This window comes from Astatotilapia calliptera, chromosome 4 (genome assembly GCF_900246225.1).
Source record: "Astatotilapia calliptera chromosome 4, fAstCal1.2, whole genome shotgun sequence".
NCBI lineage: Eukaryota > Metazoa > Chordata > Actinopteri > Cichliformes > Cichlidae > Astatotilapia > Astatotilapia calliptera.
This window is the reverse complement of record NC_039305.1, coordinates 24,214,149-24,241,239: the sequence shown is the minus strand read 5'-3', so window position 1 is coordinate 24,241,239 and position 27,091 is coordinate 24,214,149. Positions and strand designations below refer to the sequence as shown.

The 27,091-nt window shown below is 42.6% G+C and overlaps 1 protein-coding gene across 6 annotated transcripts in view; it reads right to left on the bottom strand.

Moving 5' to 3' along the window:
* Nucleotides 1-18,623, bottom strand: part of ep300b (EP300 lysine acetyltransferase b) — a 30,730-nt gene extending 12,107 nt beyond the window's left edge. The window contains exons 1-20 of one of the 6 annotated variants that reach the window (XM_026165596.1): nucleotides 16,458-18,623; nucleotides 14,288-14,874; nucleotides 13,126-13,305; nucleotides 11,209-11,518; nucleotides 10,652-10,765; nucleotides 10,260-10,502; nucleotides 9,335-9,440; nucleotides 9,110-9,238; nucleotides 8,855-8,972; nucleotides 8,555-8,738; nucleotides 8,259-8,336; nucleotides 7,543-7,622; nucleotides 7,248-7,406; nucleotides 6,642-7,142; nucleotides 6,136-6,375; nucleotides 5,851-6,031; nucleotides 5,141-5,292; nucleotides 3,031-3,270; nucleotides 2,141-2,229; nucleotides 964-1,074 (exon numbers count right to left, since the gene is read on the bottom strand). In XM_026165596.1, the coding sequence (XP_026021381.1) occupies nucleotides 964-1,074; nucleotides 2,141-2,229; nucleotides 3,031-3,270; nucleotides 5,141-5,292; nucleotides 5,851-6,031; nucleotides 6,136-6,375; nucleotides 6,642-7,142; nucleotides 7,248-7,406; nucleotides 7,543-7,622; nucleotides 8,259-8,336; nucleotides 8,555-8,738; nucleotides 8,855-8,972; nucleotides 9,110-9,238; nucleotides 9,335-9,440; nucleotides 10,260-10,502; nucleotides 10,652-10,765; nucleotides 11,209-11,518; nucleotides 13,126-13,305; nucleotides 14,288-14,874; nucleotides 16,458-16,551 (3,896 nt within the window). In that variant the 5' untranslated portion in view covers nucleotides 16,552-18,623. Of the gene's footprint in view, nucleotides 1-963; nucleotides 1,075-2,140; nucleotides 2,230-3,030; nucleotides 3,271-5,140; nucleotides 5,293-5,850; nucleotides 6,032-6,135; nucleotides 6,376-6,641; nucleotides 7,143-7,247; nucleotides 7,407-7,542; nucleotides 7,623-8,258; nucleotides 8,337-8,554; nucleotides 8,739-8,854; nucleotides 8,973-9,109; nucleotides 9,239-9,334; nucleotides 9,441-10,259; nucleotides 10,503-10,651; nucleotides 10,766-11,208; nucleotides 11,519-13,125; nucleotides 13,306-14,287; nucleotides 14,875-15,620; nucleotides 15,717-16,071; nucleotides 16,130-16,457 lie in introns of those variants that run through there. The other 5 variants (XM_026165597.1, XM_026165598.1, XM_026165600.1 and 2 more) reach the window with 5 other exon arrangements.
* Between the last annotated feature and the right edge of the window lie 8,468 nt (nucleotides 18,624-27,091).

Sequence of the window (27,091 nt, the reverse complement as noted above, 5' to 3'; positions counted from 1 at the left end):
TAGAACTTTGTGACTGATTATTCCATTATTCATTTGATCAGTAAAATCTGCAGCCTGTTTCCTAAGCTGCAAGATGCCACTTAGCGAATGTTTTGCCCAGGCTGAGCTCAGTTTACTACCATGTGTGATAAGTGTGTGGCATTGGTTCTCATTTTGGCTAACAGAAAGATTCAGGACGATTATGTTACAGTGATATCAAATACAGACGAGCAACAAATCCACACCTAAGAGAAACACAAAGACTTAAATTATAAAAAGGAAAGAAGTGAAGCTTCTTTCAGCAGATTTTACACCAGAAGCCCTCCCGATCTTGAACTGGAATCTTATGTGTGTTAAGCAAATGAGTGAATCACTACAGTGTGGCGCCACTAATAAAAATGCAATGCTTTTACAACAGTAACATTAATTAAGAAAAAGCAGCTTGAGGAACTAAAAACAAAACAAATAAACAAACAAAACAAAAAACTGCAGCTAAGCTATAGGTGTACACAACAGGAAACATTTGAGTGCCTTTTTTTTGTGCAGGTTTATTTCCAAAGATGTTCCTCTGCGGAGGCATCGCTGCAGAAAAGCTGCTCTGCAGTGTTGGGAGACACTGATGATACCATTTAGAGGACACAAACTAACTTTTAAACTGTATTTTTGATCACTAAATTATATTTTCGTGACGTAATTTAGTGCTGGTCGCTTGCACAATAGTCTTTCACTGCATTCACAACAACCCTATCAAAATCAGTGTGTTGAACTGTGTTTCACTCAGGAGGACAGAAGCATTTCTTCTTAAAAAAAAAAAAAAAAACTAAAAAAAAATAAAGTTTCCAATTAGTTTTCAATAAATTCACAAATATATTTGATAGCCTAAAGAAAAGGAGTGGGTTTCAAGCATTACACAAGGACCTCTGAGATGAAGCAAGCTGTCTTGTGTTGTGCGTTGCATGAAGGAGACAATGTGATGGTACTCACGTCTGAGGCTGGGAGGGGTCATCCCCCAGGGAGACACTCTCGCCTTGGATTTCGTTGAAACACTTCTCACAGAAGTGATACCTGTCAGCAAGAAGCCCATATTTTGGTGAACTACACCGTTCGTCATCAGCACAGCCAATCACAGAGAGGGCACGAAGAAGCAGCCGCCAATCAGGGCAGGACAGGCCAGGGGGTGGACACACAGGAGGAGGCAGAGGGCAAGGTAGGTCGTCGCCGGCAGCCAATCGTGATGCAGGGTTTTTGTGTGGGCGGGTGTTTTGATTTTGCGCGTAAATTTCGGAGTGGATGATTGGTCACACCAAAGCAGGCCAATGCAGACATCACAAGCGTTAAAAAAACACAAGGAGGGAGAGAGGGGAAGGAGAAGGGAAGGGAAAAGGGAGGAGGGAGGGAGATGGGGAAAGGGAGGTCAAAATGAATATAAAAAAATAAAAAATAAAAAGCGTGAAATAAAACGTTACAGATCAGACGGAGACGATGAAGGGAGGGACAGAGGGAGGGGTCGAGGAGCATGGAAGGAGAAGGATGTGAACAACAACCAACAGAGGACAGAGAGCCAAGGCAAAGCAAAGATTAGCATCAGACGTTCAGTGATAAACAACAACAACAACATTACAGCAACATGAGAGACCACTAGGAGCTGTGGAGGAGGAAGGGAGTGAGGAGTCTCCATACATGAAAAGGTGGATGAGGAAAAAAATTAATTATTAAATGGTAAAGCAACAGAGACCCATCATCCTTTCTGGTCATTTATAAAGTGGGAACCTTTCTTCTGGTGACGAGCATGACACCACCACCACCTCCTCCCACTCTGCTCATGACGGTACATTTTAGAAAATGTGAAATCAACTTGGTTGTGAGAACAGTGGTGCAACAAATTTAAAAAAAGAGGAACTGTGCAGGACGACGGGAGCCCACTTTATGAATGACAACAACATGGAAATTAAAGTGGTGAAGTATGGAGATGGTGCCAGGGTAACCATTTGAAGCCAAATTAAAACTCATCTGTGATTGAACTGACTGATTGATGCTATGCTGTAGGAAATATCAGTGTGAGGAATACAACACGACACATACGAGGTGATCTCACTGTCTGCATTGTCACAGCAAAAAAGAAAAAAAGAAATGAGAACCAAGTTCTGCCGACAGCCCTTACCTGTTCTGGTAGCTAAAATAAGCAGCATCACGTTGGATGGTGCATAACTGTTTTCCATAGCAGCATAGCGTTTGGGGGGAAAACTCAAACTGCAATGAGGAGACAAAAAGAAATCTCATATGAATAAATGTTTAAAAACACACACTAACACTAGATGTACCAGGTTTACATAAAGTCACAGACTGTAAAAAAAAAAAAAAAAAAAGAGAGAAGATGGACTTCGGGGTCTTTGTCTCCAATGGCAACCAGGGGACAACTTATCTGAATTCAAAACTAACTAACACATTACATTTCTTTGCTCCCTTTTCAGCTTCTTCTAATCCTATATCCTAATCCACGCAGTGATGCGGAGGATTTGTCTGAGTGGAGAGAACTAAGGTTATTATAATTAACTAAAACTAAAGTAAAACTAATATTAAGATGTGAAAAAAAAAACATTTTAGTTAACCAAAATAACTATAAAAACTAGACTTTAAATAAAATAAAACTGAAACGATTTTGTGAACTTCAAAAACTAAAATTAAAATGCAGGAAAAATCTTTAGTTTTAGTATCTGATAGTTTGGTTACAAAAAAACAAGTATGTGTTTAAAAAGTTGTGTTTTTATTGCAATACCTGCCTCTGACATATGCCCTCCATATAGTAATCATTAAAAAGACTAAGGTTAACACTGAACCTAATAAAAACTAAAATGCAACATTTTCAAACAACAAAAACCAAACTGAAATAAGAAAACCCACTCTGGAAACTACCTGAAGCTCAACTAGATTCAAAACAAAAAAGGTTCTATTCAGCAGGTTTGATCTGCAGAAATGGTAGATAAAGTTTTTCACTTATTAGTCTACACCTGCAGACACACAGGAATGATAAAAAACATGGTTCTGCCTCACCTTCCTCCCACAGCAGTACCCCAGGCCCTGCATGACGGGATCAATCTCCGACTCGAACACCTCAGCCAGCTTGGAGCAGTACTTGTAGACGCGGGAGGTTTTGCGGTTGTACAGCCAGGCGTTGTTGAACATCAACCAGATGTCCTCTATATACTGCCACGGCTCCTGGTATTGCCCCGTGTCCAGCTTCCGCTTGATGGTCGACAGGTCCATGGGGTTCTTCACGATGTCAAAGTAGTCCTGGTTTGGAAGGGACGCCGTCCAGGTAAGAATGGCAAGTCAATGTAAAGTTCAGGTAGTTGAGAAAGATTTAGAAGCAGGGAGAAAGGAAAGAGCAGCGAGATGTGGGAGCATTTGATCACCCAAGGGAAGAGTTTGAGAGATGGGGGGAAAAAAAAAAAGAGTACGATCAAGGTCATCGTCGTCGTGGTCATCAGGTGAAGGTGCGATGACGGCGTCGCAGTCAACCAGGCGGGACCAGAGTAGGGAGAGAAGAGGGTGCAGGGGGACAATGTTGTTGAGCACTGTAGAGAAGAAGGTTCGCGTGCAAACAGAGAGACATGACAACTTCTGCCCTCCAGCTCTCTGCCTTGCACCCTACTTTAAAAGTCAAGTCCCTGTCTGTGCTGTCAGCTCATACACCCATTTAAACACTACCTAAAGATGACATGTAAACATAATGCAAATGACACCCAGTAATGTGACTGCAAAATTATTATTTATCAATTTGCTTTGGGAAGTATGTTGGCTCATTTTGCCACACAGCCGGGGGGAAAATGAGTCTCTGGGTTGTGATCAGGGTGCAAAACCAAGAAGAATAGAGCAGCGGCAAAAGCAACAAGGCAGACAGAGATAAACTGTTTCTAGCAGCCGAGTGGTCGGCGTCAGCTATGCTAGCAGCACGAGCGGCAATATGTTGGCTGAGTTAAAATCAACAGGGCTGAGGTGAAGCAAGTGAGTGTGAGAGGAGGGACGCCTCTCTGGGTTGTTTTTCTTTTCCTGTCTTAGGCATTCTGCTTCTCCTCAAACTAAAGCACAGTTTGAAAGGCAGAGAGGGGTGTCAGAAGAAAGGAGGTCCATCGGCTCTGAGTGAAAACACTCACAAGAGGAAAAAAAACCTGATAAAAACAAACAAGCAGTGCCTAATTTCTATTACAGGGCCGAATATATATCACAGCAATGTGCTCTATTTTGTTTTTTATTAATCCAAACTATTGTAAGTTACATTCCCCCCCCCCCCCCAAAAAAAAAAGAGCTGAATGGTTATTCAGCAGCAGAAAGTTACATCCCTTGAATGTGGGTGCTCCAGAAGGAGATGTGAGCCAACAGGCTTGCTAATCACTGCTGTTTATTAATGTTCATATTTGCAGTGGGAGGACAGACACAGTTGCTCCGATTCAGAGTAAAAACATCCTGAATCTTATCAAGTAGTCTTCCCTCCAAATTGGACCCACTGAAGGTCACCCACCTCTACACACTGCCCACCTGAACACCGTTACACTACTACTGGTGAGGAACTGAACTAGAAAGCTAGCAATGGGACACTACCACGATGATGATGATGATGATAATGATATATTTAAAAAAAACATTTTTTGAAGCAATGCAACTTTAAAACTTGATGTCAAATGGCAACAAATTAAAATACATAAATGAAAGCGACTGGCTCGTGAACTGCAAATCATCCAGAGTGTATCCCGTGCAAAGTCTTTATTTTTAGGTACCGGTATGTGTAATATTCTTTCAACCGGTTTTTTTTTCTTATATTATGAAGTTTTTAAATATGGAGTTAAAATACATTTCAGCTGTTAATACCTTTTGATGTTGTTTCATATTAAATTTGCATTCATAAGAGCCACTGCTTTCATTTACAAATGGCAAAAAGTAGCATACAAATACAAACACGTAAACATATGACATGCAGTGGGGGGAAAAAAAAACAAAAAAAAAAAAACATTGAGGTAGGAGTACAAAGTAAAATTAAAGTGTGGGAAAAAAAAATACGAAAAGTATGAGAAAGAAAAATATTTAAGATGGAAGAAACAAAAACAAAAATAAGCTAAATTTTGAGAGGAGTTGAAGCAAAATGGCAGCCAGTGCAGTCCCTTACCAGGTTAGTTTTGTTACTAGTTCGAATACGTACGGGTATTCCCAGTAACTGGGGGTCCACCGGCTGACGGAAGGGAAGGGACTCCGGGTCCTGCCGGTACAGAGATTCCAGGGTGGGCATCAGAGCCTGACGCAGCTCCTCGGGCTTAAAAACTGGAAAAGGAGAATCAGTCAGGGAGTGGATCAGGGAGCGGTCAGTAACCCCCCCCCCCCCCAACTGCATTATTAAAAGAGGACGTCTTGTGCTCATTTCCAGCTCTGTGTGTTTATTCTTTAATTTATTCATTGTTCATTTTCTTTCTGTCTGATTTTTTTTTTTTTTTGGGGGGGGGGGGGCAATATTTCCTAAAAAGGGGGGGAAAGAACAGAACCACAATAATTCAGGAATAATGGGTGCAGGCTTAAGCAACAGCTTGCGTGAGCCTACCACTCATACATAATGCAATGTTTTGCATATTATTCTGTGGTATGATGCACAACACTGTTAATAAGCTACGACAGCCTTCGCTACTTCACATTCACAGGCCAGCACTGTCAGAAACAATGATAAAGTTCACAGAAGTTCATCTTTCTCCTCGAGTAGATTCATGTGATTTCAACTTATTTCTCTATGACAGTGCTTCACATGAGTCACAGTTTGTGGTTACACAGCTGTCACTGTGGAGATGCTACAGCTGTTAATCACTAACAAAGACAACAGTGGACGCTTACTTTTCTTCTTGCTCTGAGTGTTAGCTGGGGAGCTGTTGGTGGCTGCTGACCCTGACCCTTCCTCTTTCTTCACTTCTGGCTTCTTGTCTTCACTTGTCGCTACTGACGATGACACACAAGATGAAGACGTGTCCATGGGCTCTCCTTTACACCCGTCTCCTGATGGCTTCTCTTTCTTTATCTGAGAGAAAGGTTTGTGTGTCAGTTAACAAATTTCTTTATCAGAATGAAGACTAAAAGAAGACTAAAATAAAACATCAGGAAGTTCATTTTGAAGAGCCTCACCTCTGGTTTCTCCTCCATCTTCACATCAGCTTGACCCTTTCCCATCTTCCCCTTGCCGTCTCCTTGAGCATCGGCTCCTTCGTCGTCCTCTTCTTGTTTCTTCACCTCCATTTTCACATCTTCCTGGCTGGGAGCAGGGCCGTTGGCTGAAGCGAGCTGAGAGGTGGGATCAGTGCTGCTGGTGACTGATGCTGGAGAGCAAACCTGACCATCTGCTGTCAGAGAAGGCTTCGCAGATAGCTGAGGCAGAGCAGGCAGAGATGGAGTGAGGTTTAGAAAAGGCAAGTTAGAAATCACAAACGGGACACGTGCCATGTTATGTTGGGTTTACACAGTCATCTGCTAAAACTAAACATGATGATTTTTTTCCCATATTTCCTGTGAGTACAAAAAAATAAGAGTCAGATAGGGAACCAATTCAAAACGAAAGGCTCACAAAACTTAGTCTTAGGGAAAGAATGTGGAGTAAGAGCAGACAAAATAAAGAAAGACTCTAATCTGCTCACCGGGGTCTGTGGCTGCTGTGATGGCACGTGAGCATTCTGATTCAGCACTGAAGAAGTCTGATTTGTTTGAGGGCCCGAGGAGGCCATGTCCCCAAGTGTCTGCTGTTGAAGGTGATTAGCTTTCTCAGAGTTCATCGTGTGCACTGATGGCTGCGGCTGCGGGGCTTGCTGTTGCTGCTGCTGAGGGTGCTGGGGATGGGGCAGCTGGGGTGTGCTGGGGGTCTGCGGCTGCGGGGTCTGACAACCAGGTAACCTCGGGGGTGTCTGATGGGGTTGAGGTGTTAAGCTGCGTGCTGGTGACGGGGAGTTTGTTCGCATAGGCGGACAATGAGGGAAAGCGTTGGACTGGTTGGAGGATGGAGGCAGGTTAGGCAGAGACCCAGTGCCACCAGCATTCACAGACCCCATAGAGCCTACGGGGGCTCCGGAGCCTGGAACAGAAGGGGCGGACTGGGGAGCGGGGCTGCTGGCTGGGTGGGATGGCGGTGTTGACATCTGGTTCTGATGCAGAGAGTAGGACACAGGATAATGTTTAGTCATCCTCTTTGAAACTTTATCATTCTAAACTTGTTACAAAGTAATGTCACTCTTCAACTCAGTCCTTACCGCATGCACAGCATTCTGTGTTCCTGACTGATTCATACCAACGGCACCAGCACCAGGACCAAGTCCTGGACTGGACCCAGGAAACTGGCCTGGAGGGAGGTACTGGTTCTGTAACGGTGTGGCGTTAGGCTGACTCATCCTCGTTGTTCCTATACCCATCTGGAAACAAAACAAGTCACGTAAAGTCTCATGTAAGCTCTTCTACTGAAGTTAGAGCTTTTCACAGCACATGAGTCAATAAATGGTATTCATATGAACCCAAAGTAATGACAGAGAATGCAACAGTGATGCCAACCTGGTTCAGCGGAGCAAGAGGAGGCGTCGACCTCTGACCCATCGACTGCATCCCACCTATCTGACCAAACTGGTTCATTCCTAAAAAAAAAAAAAAAAAAAAGAAAAGGACAAAATCGAGGCATGTGAAAACACTTTTCACTGGGCATTGCTGTAACTTGCACTGTTTGGATTATGCAGACATATTAAAGAAAGTGATATAAAGAGTAAGTATTTCCTGGTCGTGGCAGCGTGTAATCTCATTTAAATTTGGCTCAAACTTTTTCTGAAGATGTTTAAGCCTTGGTTCACAAAGATTAGAGTGATAACCATATTAATAATATAGATTATCAGCAGTTTATATAAGGACATTTTTTTTTGGTAGAAAGTTTGAATTAACAAAAATAAAAAGCTACAGACTTTGCTTAACAAGATTTAACATAAACTGCTGGCAAAAAAAAAAATGGCAAAAATGAAAACCACAAACAAAATTCGGCTCACCTCTGATGATTTGGGATGGCAGCAGAGAGAAAGAAATAAATATCTGCACATAATTTGGGTGAACCAACCCTCTAATGTAGCTCTCTGCTAAACATTTCCACAATGGGGGAAAAGCCATATCTACTTCCTGATTTCTAAATTTTTTAAATACTGGTCTAGAACTCCTGTCTAAAATAAATACAGTATATGACATTTACTCAAGAATCCATTGATTTTAAGTCATTTATACTTGTGTACCTGCTGGATTCTGCATCCTGTTGACCATCTGATTGGGGCCGGGTGGTCTGACCATGGATGGATCAACGTGAGGCCCATCTGACAGAGCAATAACGAGGAATCAAAGTGAGCTCCTTGTCTACTTCAAAATTACACCTTTGCCTCTGGACTACATTTCATTTTTGAGAAGGAAATTTTGTGTTTTGTATCTTGTACCAGGCAAAGATGTGACTGGTGGCAATCAGTTTGATTATTTGTATGCCAGCAGTATTTGTAGACGAGTGTCTGACTGAGGTAATAACATAATGTTTACTCACTAGGTGGTTGCCCCGGCGGCATGGGAGGTTGTCCCATGCCAGGAGGCCCCTGTGGGAGGCCCGCAGAGGGTATGCCAGGCTGGCCAGGCATGATGCCCTGCTTCTGGAGCCGCGTCCTTCTCTTCTCTTCCAGCTCTTTTTGGATTTTGTAGATCTTCTCTGCCAGCAGGTGGTAGTACTCCGCCTAGAAGAGTCGCAGCAAGCGGATTTTACAGGATAAATCCCAACAGCACATAACACTAATGTATGTAAAGTTATTTTTTCTATATCTGCCAACTAATAGTCACACTGGATTCTTACCCTGCTGTTGGCTGACTCATACATATCCCCCTCTACTTTTCGAGCGTAAGCCACCAGATTATCCATCCGCCGGTCCTTCAGTGCAGCTGGGTCAGGAGTGGGGAAGATGGCCTGCACACTGTTCAGATACACACACACACGAATAGGAAAAATGTGCATCTACAATTACGTTTACACCGACTGTTGGAAATAACTTGTTTATTCATTTCATTGCCTCTGTTCTGTTGGAACGTTTGCAGGACACGACAGACTCACAGCTTGTGGACAAGGTGGTTGCGGAGGTCTTGTGTGATGTCTTCATGCCAAGACTTCCTCATGCCTCCAGCAGAAGGTGAAGTAGCCGTGGGCAAGGAACCAAGGCTCCCCACACCATCATTCATCAGACTGAGAGAAATGACAGATGAGTTAGTTAAGGTCTCAGCCAGCGCAACCCGAATGAAAAAGTAGTAAATAGATGTGGCCAATGAAAGGCAGTCTGACCTCTGCGCGTTCATACAGTTGTGCAACATGGCATCTGGCAGTAGCGAGGAATGCTGGTTGGAGGTCTGCACCCCAACTCCACCGTTCACTCCCATAGAGTTTCCCCCTGGAAAGAGAGGGTTTTGGAGTTAGAATAGAAAATAAAAAGTAGACTAGTGTTTACCTTAGATTTTAGAGTGTACTCACACTACACTGTCTATATCGTGCCCTATCACATTTGTCTGATAAAGCCAGGTTGGTCTGACTAGTGCGATCACTGCGCACCGATCCCAGTACACGGTTCAGTTGGACCCATATATGGTACGCATCTGGTGTGATCGCTAACCACGCCAAAGCATAAAAACGTCACGTTTTTACAATGACAGCTGGCACCATGGAAATCACTGTTAAATAATTAGCAAACCTTTAAGGCACGTGAAAAGACCGTTTCTCACCGTTTATAAAAACGTCTCAGCTTGAGCCACAAAAATCACATTGTGCTCTAAAAAAAAAACACTCCTTGAAAGTATGTATGTGAGTGAGTGAGTGAGTGAGTGGAGCCGAGATGCCCAGACAAACTGAAGTGTACTTGGGTCTGGATTGTTAAGTACAGTGTGAATATAGGCGGGGAAGAAATACAAACGATGTTAGCATAGACTGTTGCATTCAGCGTCACTGAAATGTAAATTAAACTTCAGTGGAGAACTGTAAAAGATTAAGGAGGAACTAAAGAACACTCAGCATTCACCAAAGACTTGTAAAGTTACATGTTTAGGCCTCTTTCATAACACCTGAGGCAGCGCCAGCAACTGATGAGAAGTTCTGAACAACTTTAAACAGCTCATTCGAAGTTTCCGAAAAGCTCTACTTAAACATTACAGGGCTGCTTAAGTTGTTCCCCAAAGGTTAAGGACATCATATTCCTAGCAGGTTTCTATATACTAACCCATGCTGTTTACAGTCCTAATCCCGGGCTGTCCCTGCAGCCCCTGGTTTGGCACGCTGGCCTGCGACGGCTGCTGTGGCATCTGGTTGCCCTGGTAAGTGAGGCCCAGTGCAGCATAGGCTCTCTCTATGGAGCTGGGGTCGATCTGGTTGGGAGGGTTCAGGTTCGGTGCGTTGGACTGTCCTCCTGGCACACCTGAACCCAAGGAGTTCACTAAACCCACCCCAGCACTGTTGCCCAGAGCTGTGGCAACAGGAGAAAGAAACAGAGGTAACGAGAGATGAGTATCGTGAATTCTAGCCCACTGTGATGCACTTTATTGTTTAAATTAGAAATAATAATTAATTAAGGAATTAATGTGCAGATACAGCCAAAGTCTGAAAAGGACTCACGCTGCTGATTCCTCTTGTCCCCAGCATTTTTCAGTGGCAGACAGACAGGACAGTCGTGTCGTGTGCAGTTCTTCCAATGAGAAATGATCTGTCTGGATGAGGCACAGTGCGCCACTGGAGGAGAAGACAAGAGTGAGGAAATGTTTTAGAAAAGGAAATAAAAGATGAAGAGTAAAAAAGATGGGAGAGCAAGTGGAGGGAAACGGTGTGTGAAGAGTGAAGGCAAGAGATGATTAACATGACAAGAATGAACAAAAAAGCAAAATAAGAGCCAAAAGGTAATAACTTATTATATGAGTCACTCAGTAAAACAAAACTACGTCCAGATGGAGACTCGGTGAGACAAGGAGAGGAATTACAGTAAAACAGCCAGCTGAAGAGAAAATAACTCATCCTGATAGAGAAAAACTGGGAGGCAAACCAACAGGGATTAAAAGAAAATATGTAAAAGAACAAGAGAAGGGGAAAAAAGTGTTGCAGATGCATGACACCATCGTGTTTATGAGATAAACCACACACCATATAAACTAGCCATCGGTGTAATTCAGCAGACTCACCCTGGCAGGACTTGCCAAGCTGGCAATGAGTCATGTGGTTCAGCACGTTCTTCATGGTGCGACAGTGAGGCAGGTTGCACTGTCGTACCTCTCCGTTGGCCTGCTCCCTCCGCTGGCATTTGTGCGCGTGCAGCAAGAGGACCAACTGCTGTTGAATCAGCTTCCGCTTCTCGGGGTCTGCAGTAGGAGGTGTGGCGCCGGGTCCCGCCCCCACAGCATTGAGTCCAACCTGCACCCCTCCCACTGCTGCTGCTGCCCCGCTGACCGACACACCGCCAACTGGTCCAGGCTGCTGCTGCTGAGGAGTCGTCTTAGGATGGAGAGTAGAAAAGAGGCACAGGCCACATTAGAAAGATTATCCACCACAAAATGATCACTTTCAGTAACCAATCTTATAACAGTTGAGCACCTAGCAGCTAAAGATCCATGCTGCAAGAAGTCTCCGAGCATGGATCTTTGAAACTGCCGTTTTTGCCATAAGTTTCAGAAGTTTAATACACTCGGTAAGATCAGGTACTTGATTCAACAATCAGTAAACTAATATGGGAAGAAATGAGGAAAAAGTCTACTTCTGAATAATGCTTTCAGCTATTTAATAATTAAATACAGCAGAAGAATCTAAAGCACGAACGAGCCTGCTGAAAAGCACAAAAAAGGCCAGTTTTTAATTAGAGCCAAATGGTATACAGCATAATAAGTAACTCTGTAATGTAACCGCAGCAGAGCAGGTGACAGCGCCCAGCTGACTTCTGATCATCTCTCTTGGCTAATGATAATCAGTGCAGAACATCCACCTGCTCATTTAATTGGAAATGTGAATGAACTCAAAAATTGGGGGCAGCTCTTACACTCAAACACACAGACTAAGTTAACAACCTGCAGTGAGTCACTGCTATCTGACACTACACTCCTGAGGCTTTTGGTTGATCTTTATGATGATTCATCTCTGTGAGATAGGTGGGATTATTATAAAGGTGATCTGAGCTACTTATTTACCAAAAACTCCCTCCACCACAACTGTGTTCATTAAGATAACACGGGACACAGTTATTTAGCAGAGGCAGCCCATTTTTTCTAAAGAGGTAATGACAAAACAAAAACAAACTGGAAGTCATCAATGAGACCTACAAGCTGACTGAAGCCAAGTGCGGAGACTGGGTGCTGAGATCGAGTCAGAAATATGACCCCATCCCAGTCTGACAACGCACCAACAAAAATGGGAAAAAATGACATTCAAAACTTTTAAACCCCCATTATTATTATTATTATTATTGTTATTATTATTATTATTATGTGTCAGCAAGGCTCAGTGTCAATGTCATCTCAGCTGCTACACTGTCTGGAAGGGAGTAAAAGACTTCTTGTACGACTGCCAGTGAAAGGCCAATATTTGAAGAAAAAAAAAAAATGCTCATCTGGACACTGCCTTTCTGAGTAATTAAAGGCACAAAATAAAACAAATTCCCATCTGGCTCTCAAACTGATCTAGTTTATAAGACACATCATCTAATCGCCTCTGATAGGATGTGTTGCAAATGGCAAATCTCAAAAGCTGTGCAATCATATATAGCAATGTAAAGTTATTGAAGCAGATCTGTAAAGAATAAGGTAAAAAGTTTAAGCTCTCTGGCGTCTACTTTTCCACCTCCATACATTTGCCAGTTGTCAATATTGGAAGGAAAAAAGCACCGGAGGCAACGATAGTTGGTTTTCAGCCTTTCAAAGGATATATTTAATACAGTAAGGATGACTGTGAAATACCCTCAACACTTTTTCTTCCAATCTGAATCTCATTCAATATTTGGTTTTACTTTGAGTCATTCAGAGTTAAAATGTGTGTTTAATTTGCAGTAAGGGCCAAAAGGCTCCTATATGGGCTACAGAGTTTTAAACAGAAGAAAAACCAACAAATCCTACCATTCCAGACATGCCTTGACCCGCTGGTGTCTTCTTCTCCATGCTAAACTGGGCAGCCATATTGCTGGGGAGGCCTGCTTTATTCTGGAGCTGTGGGCCCAGCCCTGCTCCAGGCATCCCCTGGCCAGGGGTCTGGCCGTACGGACCGCCATAGGGGCCCGCGTTGGCCATCATATTCATCTGGAGAGCGGTGGAGAAAAGGGTGAGGGGGTTTAAAATGAAAAGAGGGGGAGGAGGAGACAAGACAATGTAAGAAAGAAGTGTGATAATAAACAGTTTAAAAGGTTACTTTACTTTTCACAACATGTACTATAACCAGACAATCAACACATTTAGTCACCTTTTAAATAACATGACTGTCTGGTTACTGTACTTCACCTCCCTCTCCAAAATAAACTTACGACACAGACATGATTTATTGCCACCTCTTCGACTTGGAAAACAATTTCAGTATCAGCGATGGTCTTCAACATCTGGCCAAACTATTCTCTTATCACAGCAGCAAATCACGGCCTAAACTTCAGTGAGAGTGAGCCTTTAGTACCAGCACTGTGAGGTGGGTGGTAACCTGCTGCCATGTGTAAGTGTCTAATTGAACTGCTGATCCCTACTTACAAGCTCAGAGAGAAAATAAAGCAATTTACTGGGTTTAACAGTGCGATTTCAAACAAAGCTGCAGGCCTGTTACTCTTGAGAAAAAGTCCCAGAGACGCAAACTAACGCAAAGAAGTAATCCTTGTTTAAAACCATTTAACCGTCTTTTCCGATAACGTCTTTACGCCTCTAGAATAAAAATCACAATCATCATGTGGCTAACAAGTCACCAGCAAGTGGGTTAACCATCGATACCACAGAGTAAACTGTGATGCAGCTGTACATCCAACATGTAACCGCATTTCTATCTGCACCTGTGCTGGAGATGAGTAGTTTTATCCGAGTGGCAAGTGCACAGCTTCATCTGCCTACAGCTTTCCATGCTCTAATCAGACATATACCTCCAGGCTTCAGCAGTAATTTCAAACTTTCATATTTTATATCCATGTGAGGAATTGAACTCTGACAGGTACATCCCAAAACTGTTTAACCTGCCAGTTTGACCAGTTCAATCTCTTTGAAAAATAGTATTTTAAACACAAATGAGACTTGCTTTGAGTCTGCCTACCTTGTTCAGTGCTCCAGGCTGCTGTGGTCTCATCCCTGCCTGACTCCCGGCTCCCATTTGCTGACCGCCTTGCTGCTGATGTTGTAGGCCATCTGGCAAAAGATTACTGTTGCTTCCCATGCCAGCACTGCCGGGGTAGCCCATTCTAGGTGAGCCATTAACAACCTGGCCCCCCATCAGCCCCTGCTGAGGCTGCTGTCCACCATTACCCTTCTGGGCTCCCACCATAGCTGCTGCCCGATTGTGCGCTCCAACCATGCCGACCTGCTGCATTAATCCAGCTTGCTGCGGCTGGCTCTGGGGAGGCATGCCTTGAGGTCCTCCAGGGGCAACGCTGACACCCCCCATCATCCCCATGGATGCCCCAGATGGCGTGCTATTAGAAGTGGGGCCACCCTGCTGTGGTGCTGCTACTGCGCGCAGGAGCTCAGACAGCTGCTGGTGTTTTGCAGCTGCATCCTGACCACCTCCTCCTCCGAGGCTGCTGTGGAGTTGACTGGCATCCCCTCCGTTAGTCAATCCCAATTCCGAAGAACTGATGAGCTCGTCTGGGAGGTCATGCTCCAGTTCAAAGAGTGAACCGAAATCTAGGCATACAGGAGGAAAAACAGAATTATTACCAGCCAGAAAACTAGAGATTTTGTTAACAGGGTTTTTGTGTTTTGTTTTTAATAATCAACTATTAGAGTGTATAGGCAGGAAACAAGACCAGCACTAGCTGCCTCTCACAGCCTGGACCTCTCCCCAGAGCCCCAGTTTGTGGTTTGTGGGATGCCACACATGGAGTCGGGACAAGGCGAGAAGCCGCAGAGGTAAACAGTGCAGCACCTTGGAAGGTGTGTGAATTTGAACTGCAGTTCTATGGTTCAGAGGAACAAACTGCAGAGACGTGGAGGAAGTCATATCTACTGCAACAGGAGGCACATTAAAATCATAACCTGTTTTTAAGTAGAACTTTCATTTAAAAGTGACAAGAGCATTACCTACATTTTTATGGTAGTTTATGAGCTGTTGGCACCTCACTAAACTTGAAATTCCCATAATGACTTCTCACTTTTTGGATCAAATACTTCCAAAGATGTATTTGCACTAACAGATCCAACTTCACATACGAGGTGATACACGTCCAGTTGCTCTGCCTGCGACACGCTTTGTTGTTATTATATAGAAAAAAGTGAGCTGCACCAAGTGCGGCGCAGCGTCGCCGTGTAGCCAAACAATGGGGACAGAGAACCAGAATGGGCTCTGATAGTACGACCAAAGAGCTAAAAGGAAAAAGGCCTCTGAACAAAGGGCACCAAAGAAGATATGTCAAAGTCTGTGGCTTGCTTACTGTTTCGTTTAAACCCGGCAGCAGTGAGAAAATTAACAAAGCTGTAACTTCTGCGGGACAAGGACGCTCTGCCTAACTTATTCAAGTCGAACAATAGCTAGCTTGTATATAACAATAGTTTATTAAAAACCCAGTATGCTTAGCGCTAAAGACACAATAATCATACCGCAAATGGTATTTCTCTCTCTAGAGTCACTGGTTATCGACTGATACTCAAAAAGACTTGTTTCATTGAGGTTTTTGTCTTTGCTAACCAGATGCAGGGCTCAGTTGAGCCGGTCTGGTGGGTTTATCTGCCTAGCTACTAGCTAGCTGCTCGGCTACCCTCACTTTCTCTTAAAGCTGCCTCGGAAAAACCCTATCTTTCTCTAGTTTTTATCGGGATATCCAAGAAGCCTGGTGCTTAATGTGTCGGCACTTTAATTCTTCAAACTACTCAATTCAAAACTACCTCTACAACTTGAAGCAAACCGGGCTGACTCGCCTCTTCCATTGTTTGGAGGTGGACCCTAATAGTTGCTGCTAGCTAGCCTGTTGAGGCTAACGCATCAAAACACAAGTGCTGGAAAAGTTGTTCCTGTCGCCACAACTATTACCATGTTCCCCGATTAGCGGCCAAAAACTCTCGGATTAAGACTTTAAAAAATAAACAAACAAACAAACTCCCCAAGACAACAACATGTTGCTGTTCGCAAGCAGCAACTTTTGAGCATGTCAGTCAAAGCAACTAATGCAACTCTGCAGGGACTCCGAAAACTGACCGGCAATTTACACACACCTCACAGTGAAGCTGGTTTATATTTTATCCAGCCTTAATAATGCATGCCAAATAGTTACCATTTCCATCACTGGCAGACACCGAGAGAGCAGGAGAGGACAGCTTGGGCCTCTTGGCTGAAGGCGGGCCGGACTCCAGAACATTATCGGCCATATTTTTTTGGAAGAATTAAAAATAAAACGCTTTAGATCCACGGAGGGCAAATGCAATCCCCCACCCCCTTTATTTGCGTCTCCCAGTCCTTTTAAGCAACCTTTCTGATCGTTCCCCCACCGCTCGGGGGGGACGGTAGGGGAGAGAGGCACAGCAGTGTTGAGTTCTTTCAGTTCTCCCCTCTCGTTTTTATTCCTCTGCAGATATCAGTCCCCCTCCCCAGTCGGAGATTTTGTTTCTTCACAGATTTGAGCAGCAGCAGCAGGAGGAGGCGGCGGCGGAGGTGGGAAGGTGGAGTCGGCAAAAAAGGCAAGCGTGCGGCCCTCTGACAACCTCATGTAGCCTCTTCTGCGACACAAAACCCGTCCCAAGATCTGTCCTCCAGGCTGTACTCAGTCCTGCCCGGCATAGTCGGCGGAGAAAATCTCCGTTTCAAATCCGAATCGCTCCAAGCCGGGTGAGGGGGGTGGAGAGCAATTTGTCAGGGCACAAAAAAGACAACTGCGATCCAGCAAACAGAAGCCAGGAGTTGTTTTTTTCCTCCTTTCTTTCAGTCTCCTGTGTTAACTCCAGGAGCCAAGCTCTCTCATGCAACAGATTTCTCTCCTCCTCTCTGATCGGACCTCTCTCAGTGCCACCGATTTCCCTCAGAAGTAAAACGAGGCAGTGGACACGGTTAAAGTTGCACTACAAACAACCTGCACCAGTTTTAAAGTAGCTGAAGAAATTAGTCAGCTGCACAGAGAGGACGACGCGCCGGGCTTACGGTTTCTCGGGTAAAAAATAAGTCTATCGCGGCTGTATATGTCTCACTACATATAACCCAATGATAGAATTCGTTGTGTTCTGCATGTACATGCCGACTTGTTTGTGCACTTAAGTGTTTGACCATGCAAAAGGCACTGTAGTCAGAAAGAACAGGACTCGTATTGCACGTAGTGGTTGTTGCAACCCGCTTGCGCGAGATGTCTTGCAGTCAGCACGGCTGCAAACAGAAGATCTTCAAGACCAAAAAAGAAGGGGAAAAAAAAATCACAGTTCTTGTGCAATCTCCCACATGCACACTTTATCTCTCCGTACACTTCCCGAGGACGATCACAGCGCAAATTTCCTATCAGCGGGCAGTCAGATTGATCCAATCAGTATTTTTCCTCTCTTGCAGAGGACGGTCTGTTGGGTTACTTATCTTGTGCTCCACAAGAGGTTCCTCTCCTGGTATTTAAAAAAAACACTTTAGAGAAAAAACCTCAGATTAAGTCACAAATATCGTCGCTTTTAAGGATGTCTTGGCCACGCGTGGAGGAGGAAAAAAGAAAAAAGCTCTGAAGCAAAAGCAGAGGATCAACGGCGACTGGAGAAAAATTGATCAAAATCTGACGGCTATTTCGGAAGCGGAAAGCTTCAGATCGGCACAATTATGTTGACACCCCCTCCTCCTTGAAATATTTTTGGCTGACAAAATCCTCTCATTGACTCTTTGTGATGGTGAATGCTCCCCCTCCGCGTTGATCCTGGCAGTTTTCCCCCCCTTCTCTTTAAACCCGTCTTTCTTTCCACCTCTCTCTTCTGCCCGGCAGCAATTTATTTATATAATTGTCTATGCGGGCTCTCTCCTTCCTCCGCGACGGACACATTATGATTTTTCATGTTGATGTTTTCCCTCCTCTCTTTTTTTGGCAGGTTTTTCCCCCCCTCGTTATGAGACACCGTCCTCTTCCGCCTCTCCTCCCCGTCTCCGCTCCGCAAACACCCCCTTCCTAGGATTTTTTCGGAGTATTTCCTTCTCATGCATACATATACACATATATATGTCACCGACTCGGTTTTCCCCCCACTGACGTCTTATCGGTTTTCGTGACGCTTTTTCTCCCCGGATAGCACGGACAGGATTCGGGCACTCTTTCGTCCCCCGGCGGTTCCCGGAGCGGCTGTCGTGGGTCGCGGAGTCGCTCCTTCTCTCGGTTATCTCCTTCTGTTTCTGACGGTCTGTCCGCACAAACAAAATGGCGGCTTGTTGTTTCTACTCCTCTGATACGGGGGGAGGGTTTGAGGTACAGCAACATTAGGCGTGAAAGGGGGGAGGAGGGAGCGCGCGACGACGGGAAGAAGAGGTTGTCTTCGTAAATGTTCGGGAGTGTCCGGAAACCGGTTCTGGGCTCTTTTTTTTCTCTCATTTTTTTCCCTTTTTTCTGAGGATTTTTGCCGAGTTCAATCTGCAGAGGACAGTGGCGCTCCACTTTTATCTCAGTCAAATACAGCGGCTTTCACTACAGCGAAAGTGGAGAGCGACTTATTTGACAATAATATTGAAAAGTACAGTTTTTAAACAGGGGTGCGTCCAGAATTTTTTGGTGGCCATATAGGGGCCGCTAAAAATATTGGGGTGGCACACCAAAAACAGAATTTCCAGTTTTATTGTGCTGTTGTCAAATATAGGTTACTTGAAAAACATGGCAACAAAAAGAGAAAATTCATTATATGCCTACTTAATTTCCTGCTATTATTGTTGATATCACTGAAAATAGGTACATAGATAAGATTTCAAAATCTTATCTGGTTTCATCCTGAGAGGAGAACAGAACAAAAGGCAGGCAACGGGATCCAAAGAAGAGCTTTGAATGTCCTTTAAGAAGCTTGGAGAAGTATTTCTGAAGACTACTTAAAGAAATGACAAGAAAGCTGCCTCAAAGTGATTAGACTTTGAGGTCGTACCGTATATTGATTTTCAAGCTCATTAGAATCACAGACATCCTGTTTTTGCCTTATATATTGTTTTTACATGTACGTTTGCACATGTTTCAATAAATTCCCGCACTTATTTCCCATTTTTCTAAGCAAAAGAATATAAGGGGCGGCTAACATTTACACATTAGTGTTTAATGAAATATTCTAAAATAACTTTGATTCTATCCCCAAAAGTTGATTCTGTTCATCTGGACGCAGCGTTTTCAGTGGGAGAAACGTTTCATCACTCATCCAAGTGATTTCTTCAGTCTCAGCTGACTGCAGGTTTCCCCAACCTTATAAACAGATAGATCAAAGATACTTGGATTCTAATAAAATGGCGAATTCATTAAGTGTTTTCTGTTACAGAGACAATACACTGCTAAAAAAAAGTATCATGTGATTACTCCAGAGATATCAGTGTGTCCAGTTATCAAACAGAAACCACTGTGGATCCAGTTCACCTTGCTTAGTGCAAATGAAAGTGACAACAGGTGCTCTGAAGAGCCAATAAAAAAGGAAAGGGTTTGCAGGTGGTGGCCACAGACCACTGCTGGTGATGAGAGATGAGAGCAGGTTCAGACTGAGCACATGTGACAAATGTGTGCTTCTGGAGACACCGTGGGAAACCTGCTGTCCCAACATCATATGTGCAGTCATGGATCTGCCAGTGGTGAATACCAGTTGAGTTCCACAGCGCAGGTATGTGAACACAATCCCAATAGCAGAATAATAACCCCTTTAAATTTTCATGAAATCTTTAACATCACAGCCCTGCATCAATAAATCTAAGCATGCTATTTAGCAGAAAAGAGTTAATATTACTTAATAAACATTTAAAAAAAATCTTATAAAATATTTAATCATGTACAGTTTTGTCACAAATACATTTTTTTTCTGTCATTTGGCCGATTTGTGCTGGTTGCATTTCAGCTTTTTCAACACAATTTGCATATTTTCATTGGTTTCATGGGTGTAGCTGGACAGAACGACCAATTGTCACAGATGCAAACTACCTGCCTTCATTGCAGCAAGACCCAGATTAGGCTGGCATTTAAACTACCAACAAACAACCTCCAGTCCTCTGCATTGTAACAACCCATTGCACTCAAAAGACCTTTAACATCAACACAAAGATAAAATCATCATCCACTTGGACGAATGGAATAAGATCATTCTCAAAAATTTGATTTCTGGAGGCAGGGGTTTTTTTCCTCACTGAGGCGACAGTCGCTTCCTTTGGCACATCTAAATCTCATTCCAGTCATTTAACGGTGCCTGAGTGAATAACTGGGAGACAGATGAGCTGCTAGAAGATGGATCTTCAAAGTCCCCATCATTACAATGTCATGCATCTGGAGACAAGACACTCTCACCACCTTTTTTTTCTCCATATATTATTAACGTTAAAACTGAAAAAAGAAAACAAAAGGCATATGGAAATATTTATCACATTGATAAACACCAATCCATATTAAAATAAAACCTTTTTTGTAACTAAGTATAACAAACAAGATGTTAAACTACATAAAACTTTTCCTTGTTTCTAAAAACCCCCAAACATATCAGGTTATACCAACTGGTTTTTTTTAAAAACAAAACAAATCAAGTTCAAAAGAGGTCTCCAAATATTTTTTGGCTTTTACAATAAACAGTCCCAATCTAAAGTTTAAGACCACTTGAAAAATGGAAAAAAAAATCATATTTTGCATGGTTGGCTCTTAACAAGGTTCCAAGTAGAGCTTCAACATGCAAAAAGAAGAAATGGGAGCGAGACGAAACATTTTTTTGAGCATGCAATTTATTGAAAACAGCGCTTAAATGGAAACAAGCTGTTTTACAGCTGCTTAAAAGGCAGTATTTTTAGTGTGTTATTCCAAGGCGTGAGTTCAGCATCTGTGTTACAAGCACAAGCTGATTTCCAATCCTCTGGTCAGATTCCAAATCTACGTTCTATGGATTTAACTCATGTTGTGAACTGATGAGAATCAAATTTTACAAAAATAAAATTGTAAAACATCTTTTCTTATTAAAAAACAAAACATCCAAGACAGAATCAAAACACTAAAAAAGGAAATTGACAATATATTGACTGAAGAAGTGGAAAAAAAACTTTTTGAAACAGGATTATTATGAGAACGGCCCAAAAGCAGCTAGACTGTTAGCACGGCGTCTTAGACAGCAGCAAGCTGCTAATACAATTCACAAGATTAGGGACCCATCTACAAATAACTTGCAGTATAGCCAGGAAGCAATAGAAGAAACATTTAGGAAATATTACCAAAACTTGTATAAACAACCATGTTCCTCAAATAAAGACAAAAAAACTGCTTTTCTTAACTCCCTAGACTTACCACGTATTGGTACGCAGCAAAACAGCAAACTAACTGCCCCCATCAGTCATGAAGAAATATCTAGAGCAATTTCAAGACTTAAAGCTAATAAATCACCAGGGGCCGATGGGTTTCCCTCAGAGTGGTACAAGAACTTTAAGGAGGAGTTGATACCAATGCTTCAATCATACCCTTGCGGAGGGTGTAACCCCTCTCTCATGGAGAGAGAGGCGATTATCTCAGTAATCTCTAAAGAGGGAAAAGACACAGAATATTGTAACAATTACAGACCCATATCGGTACTTAATGTGGACTACAAACTATACACATCAATAATTGCTAAGTGATGGAGGAGCTGCACAAGACAATAAGCAACCAGCAGAACTCCCATCCAAACGCAGTGCACATTATAGCTGGGGACTTCAACCATGCTGATTTAAGGTCAGTATTCCCCAGATTTGAACAGCATATTAAATGTGCAACGAGGGGGGAAAACACATTGGATCAAGTTTGCAGATGATACCACCGTGGTGGAGCTCATCTCAGGGGGAGATGAGACGGCGTACAGAGCTGAAGTTCAGAGGCTGTCAGATTGGTGTGTAGATAACAACCTGGAGCTAAATACCACCAAGACAAAAGAACTGGTAGTTGACTTCAGAAGGAGGAAGTCCGAGCTCCAGCCTGTCAGCATCAACGGGGAGTGTGTGGAAAGGTGTGCACATAGACACAGACCTCCAATGGAGCTCTAACACCTCTGCAGTCTTAAAGAAGGCCCAACAGCGTCTCCACTTTCTGAGAATCATCAGAAAAATGGACCTGAAGAAGGAGCTGCTGACCGTCTTCTACCGCTGCTCCATTGAAAGTGTGCTGACATATTGCATCGGTGTGTGGTTCTCCAGCTGCACCACAGCACACAGAAAGGCACTCCAGAGGGTCATCAATATGGCCCAAAAAAATCATTGGGCATCCTCTTCCCTCCCTGAAGGACCTGTACAGCACTCGCTGTCTCAAGAGGGCACGCAGCATCCTACGGGACTGCACACACCCAGGACACCGGGTGTTTAAGCTGCTGCCATCTGGTAGGAGGTTCAGGCTGCTGAGGTCCCGAACAAATAGACTCAAGGACAGCTTTTACAACAGGGCAATAGCCCTGATCAATGCAAATAGCTGACCTGACTGGCTACTTGCCTGGACTTTGTTAGGGGGGAGGTAACAATGTTTAAAACAATAACAATAATAATATTTATATTTATAACAAGGTGCAATAATAATTAATGTGCAATAATAACAGTGTGCAATACACATACACTTCTTTTTTTATTACTAAGTTAATATACTGTGTTGTGTTGGTTGTGTTGCGGTGTGATGTGTCATATCGTGTCGTGTTGTGTTATATGTAGTGCCGACGTAGGACAGTTTTCCAATTTCATTGTACTACTGTACTATGTATGACAATAAAGAGTTATCTTATCTTGATATGGGGCAATTATGACAGATTTAATTAATGAAGACCAAACTGGCTTTATCTCAGGACGTAGAACTCAAGATAGTATAAGAAGGACCCTCCAGGTAGTTAATTCGATACAAACAAAAAAGGGCAGTGCGGCCCTAGTAAGTCTGGATGCAGAGAAGGCTTTCGACAGTGTAGATTGGAGCTTCCTATATGCCGTGCTTGAAAGGTTTGGCTTTAATGACGGTGCTGTGATGTGCATCAAATCTATTTACCAATCTCCTACAGCTCGAATTAGAATCAATGGCAGCCTAACGGAGCAAATCTCTCTCTCTCTCTCGAGAGAGAGAGAGGGGTACCCGCCAGGGCTGTTGCCTCTCACCTCTTCTCTTTGCTCTATATATTGAACCCCTGGCACAGGCCATCCGACAAAGTGAGGAAGTGAGAGGAATAAATATTAAAGGGGAAGACCACATCATCAGCTTATTTGCAGATGATATGATATCATAGTCTACCTAGAAAATCCAAACCAAACTTTAATTCCACTGTTTAATGTAATTAATATCTTTGCTGAACATTCGGGGTACAAAATTAATGTGACCAAAACTCAGATACTGGCTTTCAACTATTTGCCATCCAAAGAGGTTAAAATAAGTTTAAACTGAACTGGACTGCAAAACAAATGAAATAGTTGGGTGTAACTGTGACTAAACAATTGAGTGACCTTTTTAAAACAAATTATGATGGACTGACCACTCAGATTAAACACGATCTAAACCGATGGTCAACTCTTACACTAGACTTTAGTGCAAGAATCACAACAATAAAAATGAGTAGATTTCTATGGAACTGTAAAAGGCCTAGAATAAAATACACAACATTACAACTATCTAGGAAGCAAGGTGGTGTGGGACTCCCTAATCTAAAAGATTATTACCATGCGGCCCAAACCAGGCCAGCGATAAAGTGGTGTGATCAGAACTTTAATGCTAAATGGAAAGATATTGAAATAAGAGTACAGGATGTCCCAGTCCAGACTTTTCTTGGAAATGAGCAACTTAAGAAAACTTTACAGCATTTCCTTGATCCTATAACATCCCACACTCTAGAGATATGGTCACGTCTTATGGCGTGCTTGATTGCGTAATCAAATCATACAGGTGCCTCCAATTCAAGGAAATTTCTGTACTATATAAAAACCTAAGAGAGAACATGGCAACATCAACTGAATACATAAAAAAGAAATGGAAGCAGGAAATAAAAACTGATATCTCAACTGAGGAATGGTTAGACATGTGTGAAACCCAGAACACAACGACTAACTCAAGATGCTGGAGAGAATTTGGATGGAAACATCTTACTCGATTCTTTATTACACCAAAAATCAAAAGTAAGCAGACTCAAGACAGTTTGCCATGCTGGAGAAGATGTGGTAACATGGAAGCACATCATACGCACGTGTTTTGGGAGTGCCTGAAACTGCATCATTTTTGGAAGAACGTGACTCTTGTAATAGGCAATATCTTGGGCTATCAATTACCACACAATTTTAAAACTGTATATCTTGGGAATATTAGAGAGTATGTTATGTATGATGACTTGTATTTGACATATATCCTATTGATAGCTGCAAAGAAAGCTATAACAAGAAACTGGTACAAACTGGATCCACCTTCTTCAAAAGACTGGTTAAATGTTGTTATATGGCACCAAGGAAAATTAATGAACGAACAAAACATTTAAGGTCTATAACTTTGTATATACATATATGCATGCATGTATCAAAGTATGTATATAAGCTGGAGTATGTATGCTGGGAGTAAAGGCAGGTATGCATATGGTAGTTGATTAGAATTGGCACCCACACCTTTTGTTCGCTTTAGTTCTGTTTGTTTTGACTGTGTGCTTGTTTGGTTATTTCCCCTGAAATGTAAAACTGTGACAAAACTGTTAATAAAAACTACAGTGTCAAAAAACCCCCAAAAAAAACATGGTATTATATGGATTTATAAAAAATTAAATGGAATGCAATGATTTTTAATGTAATCAGTTTAAGTCATATGTTCATTTTACATAGGTGTTTTATGTTAATGCAAAGTAATGATATTTAAAATATACTATATATTATGCACTAAGCTCCCAGTTTCCTTTTCCCAGTGTCAAAATAATATGATCATTCATGATAATGTACTAGACTGCATTATGTTTAAAAGGGTTTAATATTCTCCTGATTGACGTTCACTACACACCTTCTCATTTATTTTCATGACTATTTACATTGTAGATTCTCACTGAAGGGATCAAAACTAAACTGAATGAACACATATGCAATTATGTAGTAAACAAACAGTTCAAAACAAGTTTTATATGTTAGATTCAAAATAGCCACCCTTTGCTTTGATTACCGCTTTGCACACTCCTTTTCTCCATTCCCTCACGAGGTCGTCACCTGAAATGGCCTTCCAACAGTCTTGAATGAGTTACAGAGATGCTGAGTGCTTGTTGGCCCTTTTGCCTTCATTCTGCAGTCCATCTCATCTCAAACCATCTCGACTGGGTTTAGGTCAGGTGACTGGAGGCCAGGCCGTCTGGTGCAGCACTCCATCACTCTCCTTCTTCTCCAAATGGCCCTTACACATCCTGGATGTGTGTTTGGGGTCATTGTCCTGTTGAAGAATAAATGATGGTCCAACTAAACGCAAACCAGAAGGGTTGGCATGTCACTGCAGTATGCTGTGGTAACCATGCAGGTTCAGTGTGTCTTCAATTTTGAATAATTCCCCAACAGTGTGACCAGCAAAGCACCCCCACACCATCACATCACCTCCTCCATGCTTCACAGGGCGAACCATGCATGTAGAGACCAACTGTTCAAAAAGCACAGATTTCCACTGGTCTAATGTCAATTCCTGGTGTTTCTTGGCCCAAACAAATCTCTTCTGCTTGTTGCTTTTCCTTAGTGGCTGTTTCTTAGCAGCTATTTGACCACCAATGCCTGATTTACACAGTCTCCTCTGAACAGTTGATGTAAAGATGTGTCAGCTGCTGGAACTCTGTGTGGCATTTATTTGGGCTCTAATCTGAAGTGCTGTTAAGCGCTTGATAGTTTTTGCGACTGCATTTGGGGACACATTCAGAGTTTTAGCAATTTTTTCAGACTGACTGACCTTCAGTTCTTAAAGTAATGATAGACTGTCATTTCTCTTTACTTAGCTGATTGGTTCTTACCACAATATGAATTCTAACAGTTGTCAAATAGGGCTGTCAACCTCTGAAAAACACAACTGATGGTCCCAACATCATTAAGAAGGCCAGAAATTCCACAAATGAACCCACACAAAACACACCTGTTATGATCAATTACTGATGTGCTTTTGATTACCCTCTGAGTTTCTATGGAAGCAATAAGGAGGAACTTAGTACTCCACAGGACTGCGCAAAGCCCTGTGATGATAAGATCTGTAATTGACCCTGAACTAATACTAATACTGCATTAATGCTAATACTATCAATCTTCATTCAAGCAACATATATATTCAGATTAACCACCAAAAACTCTTGAACTTTCCCTGACTTTGACATTAAATATATTTTTATTAAAAATATACTAGTTAGATAGTAAGTATAAATATACCAGCTGTCACCTGAAATGCACTGAGATCTTTTAAATTTAAACCTTGAGATTTGACAATAGGACCAAAGCATTTCATGACTTTTATCATTCCAAAAGAGCACTTGGCTCTCACACTGCAGGCTTATTTAAGGTTTCCAGAGTATTTAAAGTAGAATGGGAGGCAGAGCCTTCAGCTTTCAGGCCCCTCTTCTCTGGAACCAGCTCCCAGTTTGGATTCAGGAGACCGACCACCTCTCTACTTTTAAGATTAGGCTTAAAACTTTCATTTTTGATAAAGCATTGAATTAGGGCTGGTCTGTCCACAGTCTGGTATCGCTTAAACTTTCTTCCTGCCTATTGTAGGGTCTTTACTTTACAATATAAACCACATTGAAGCGAATTCTGTCGTGATTTGACACC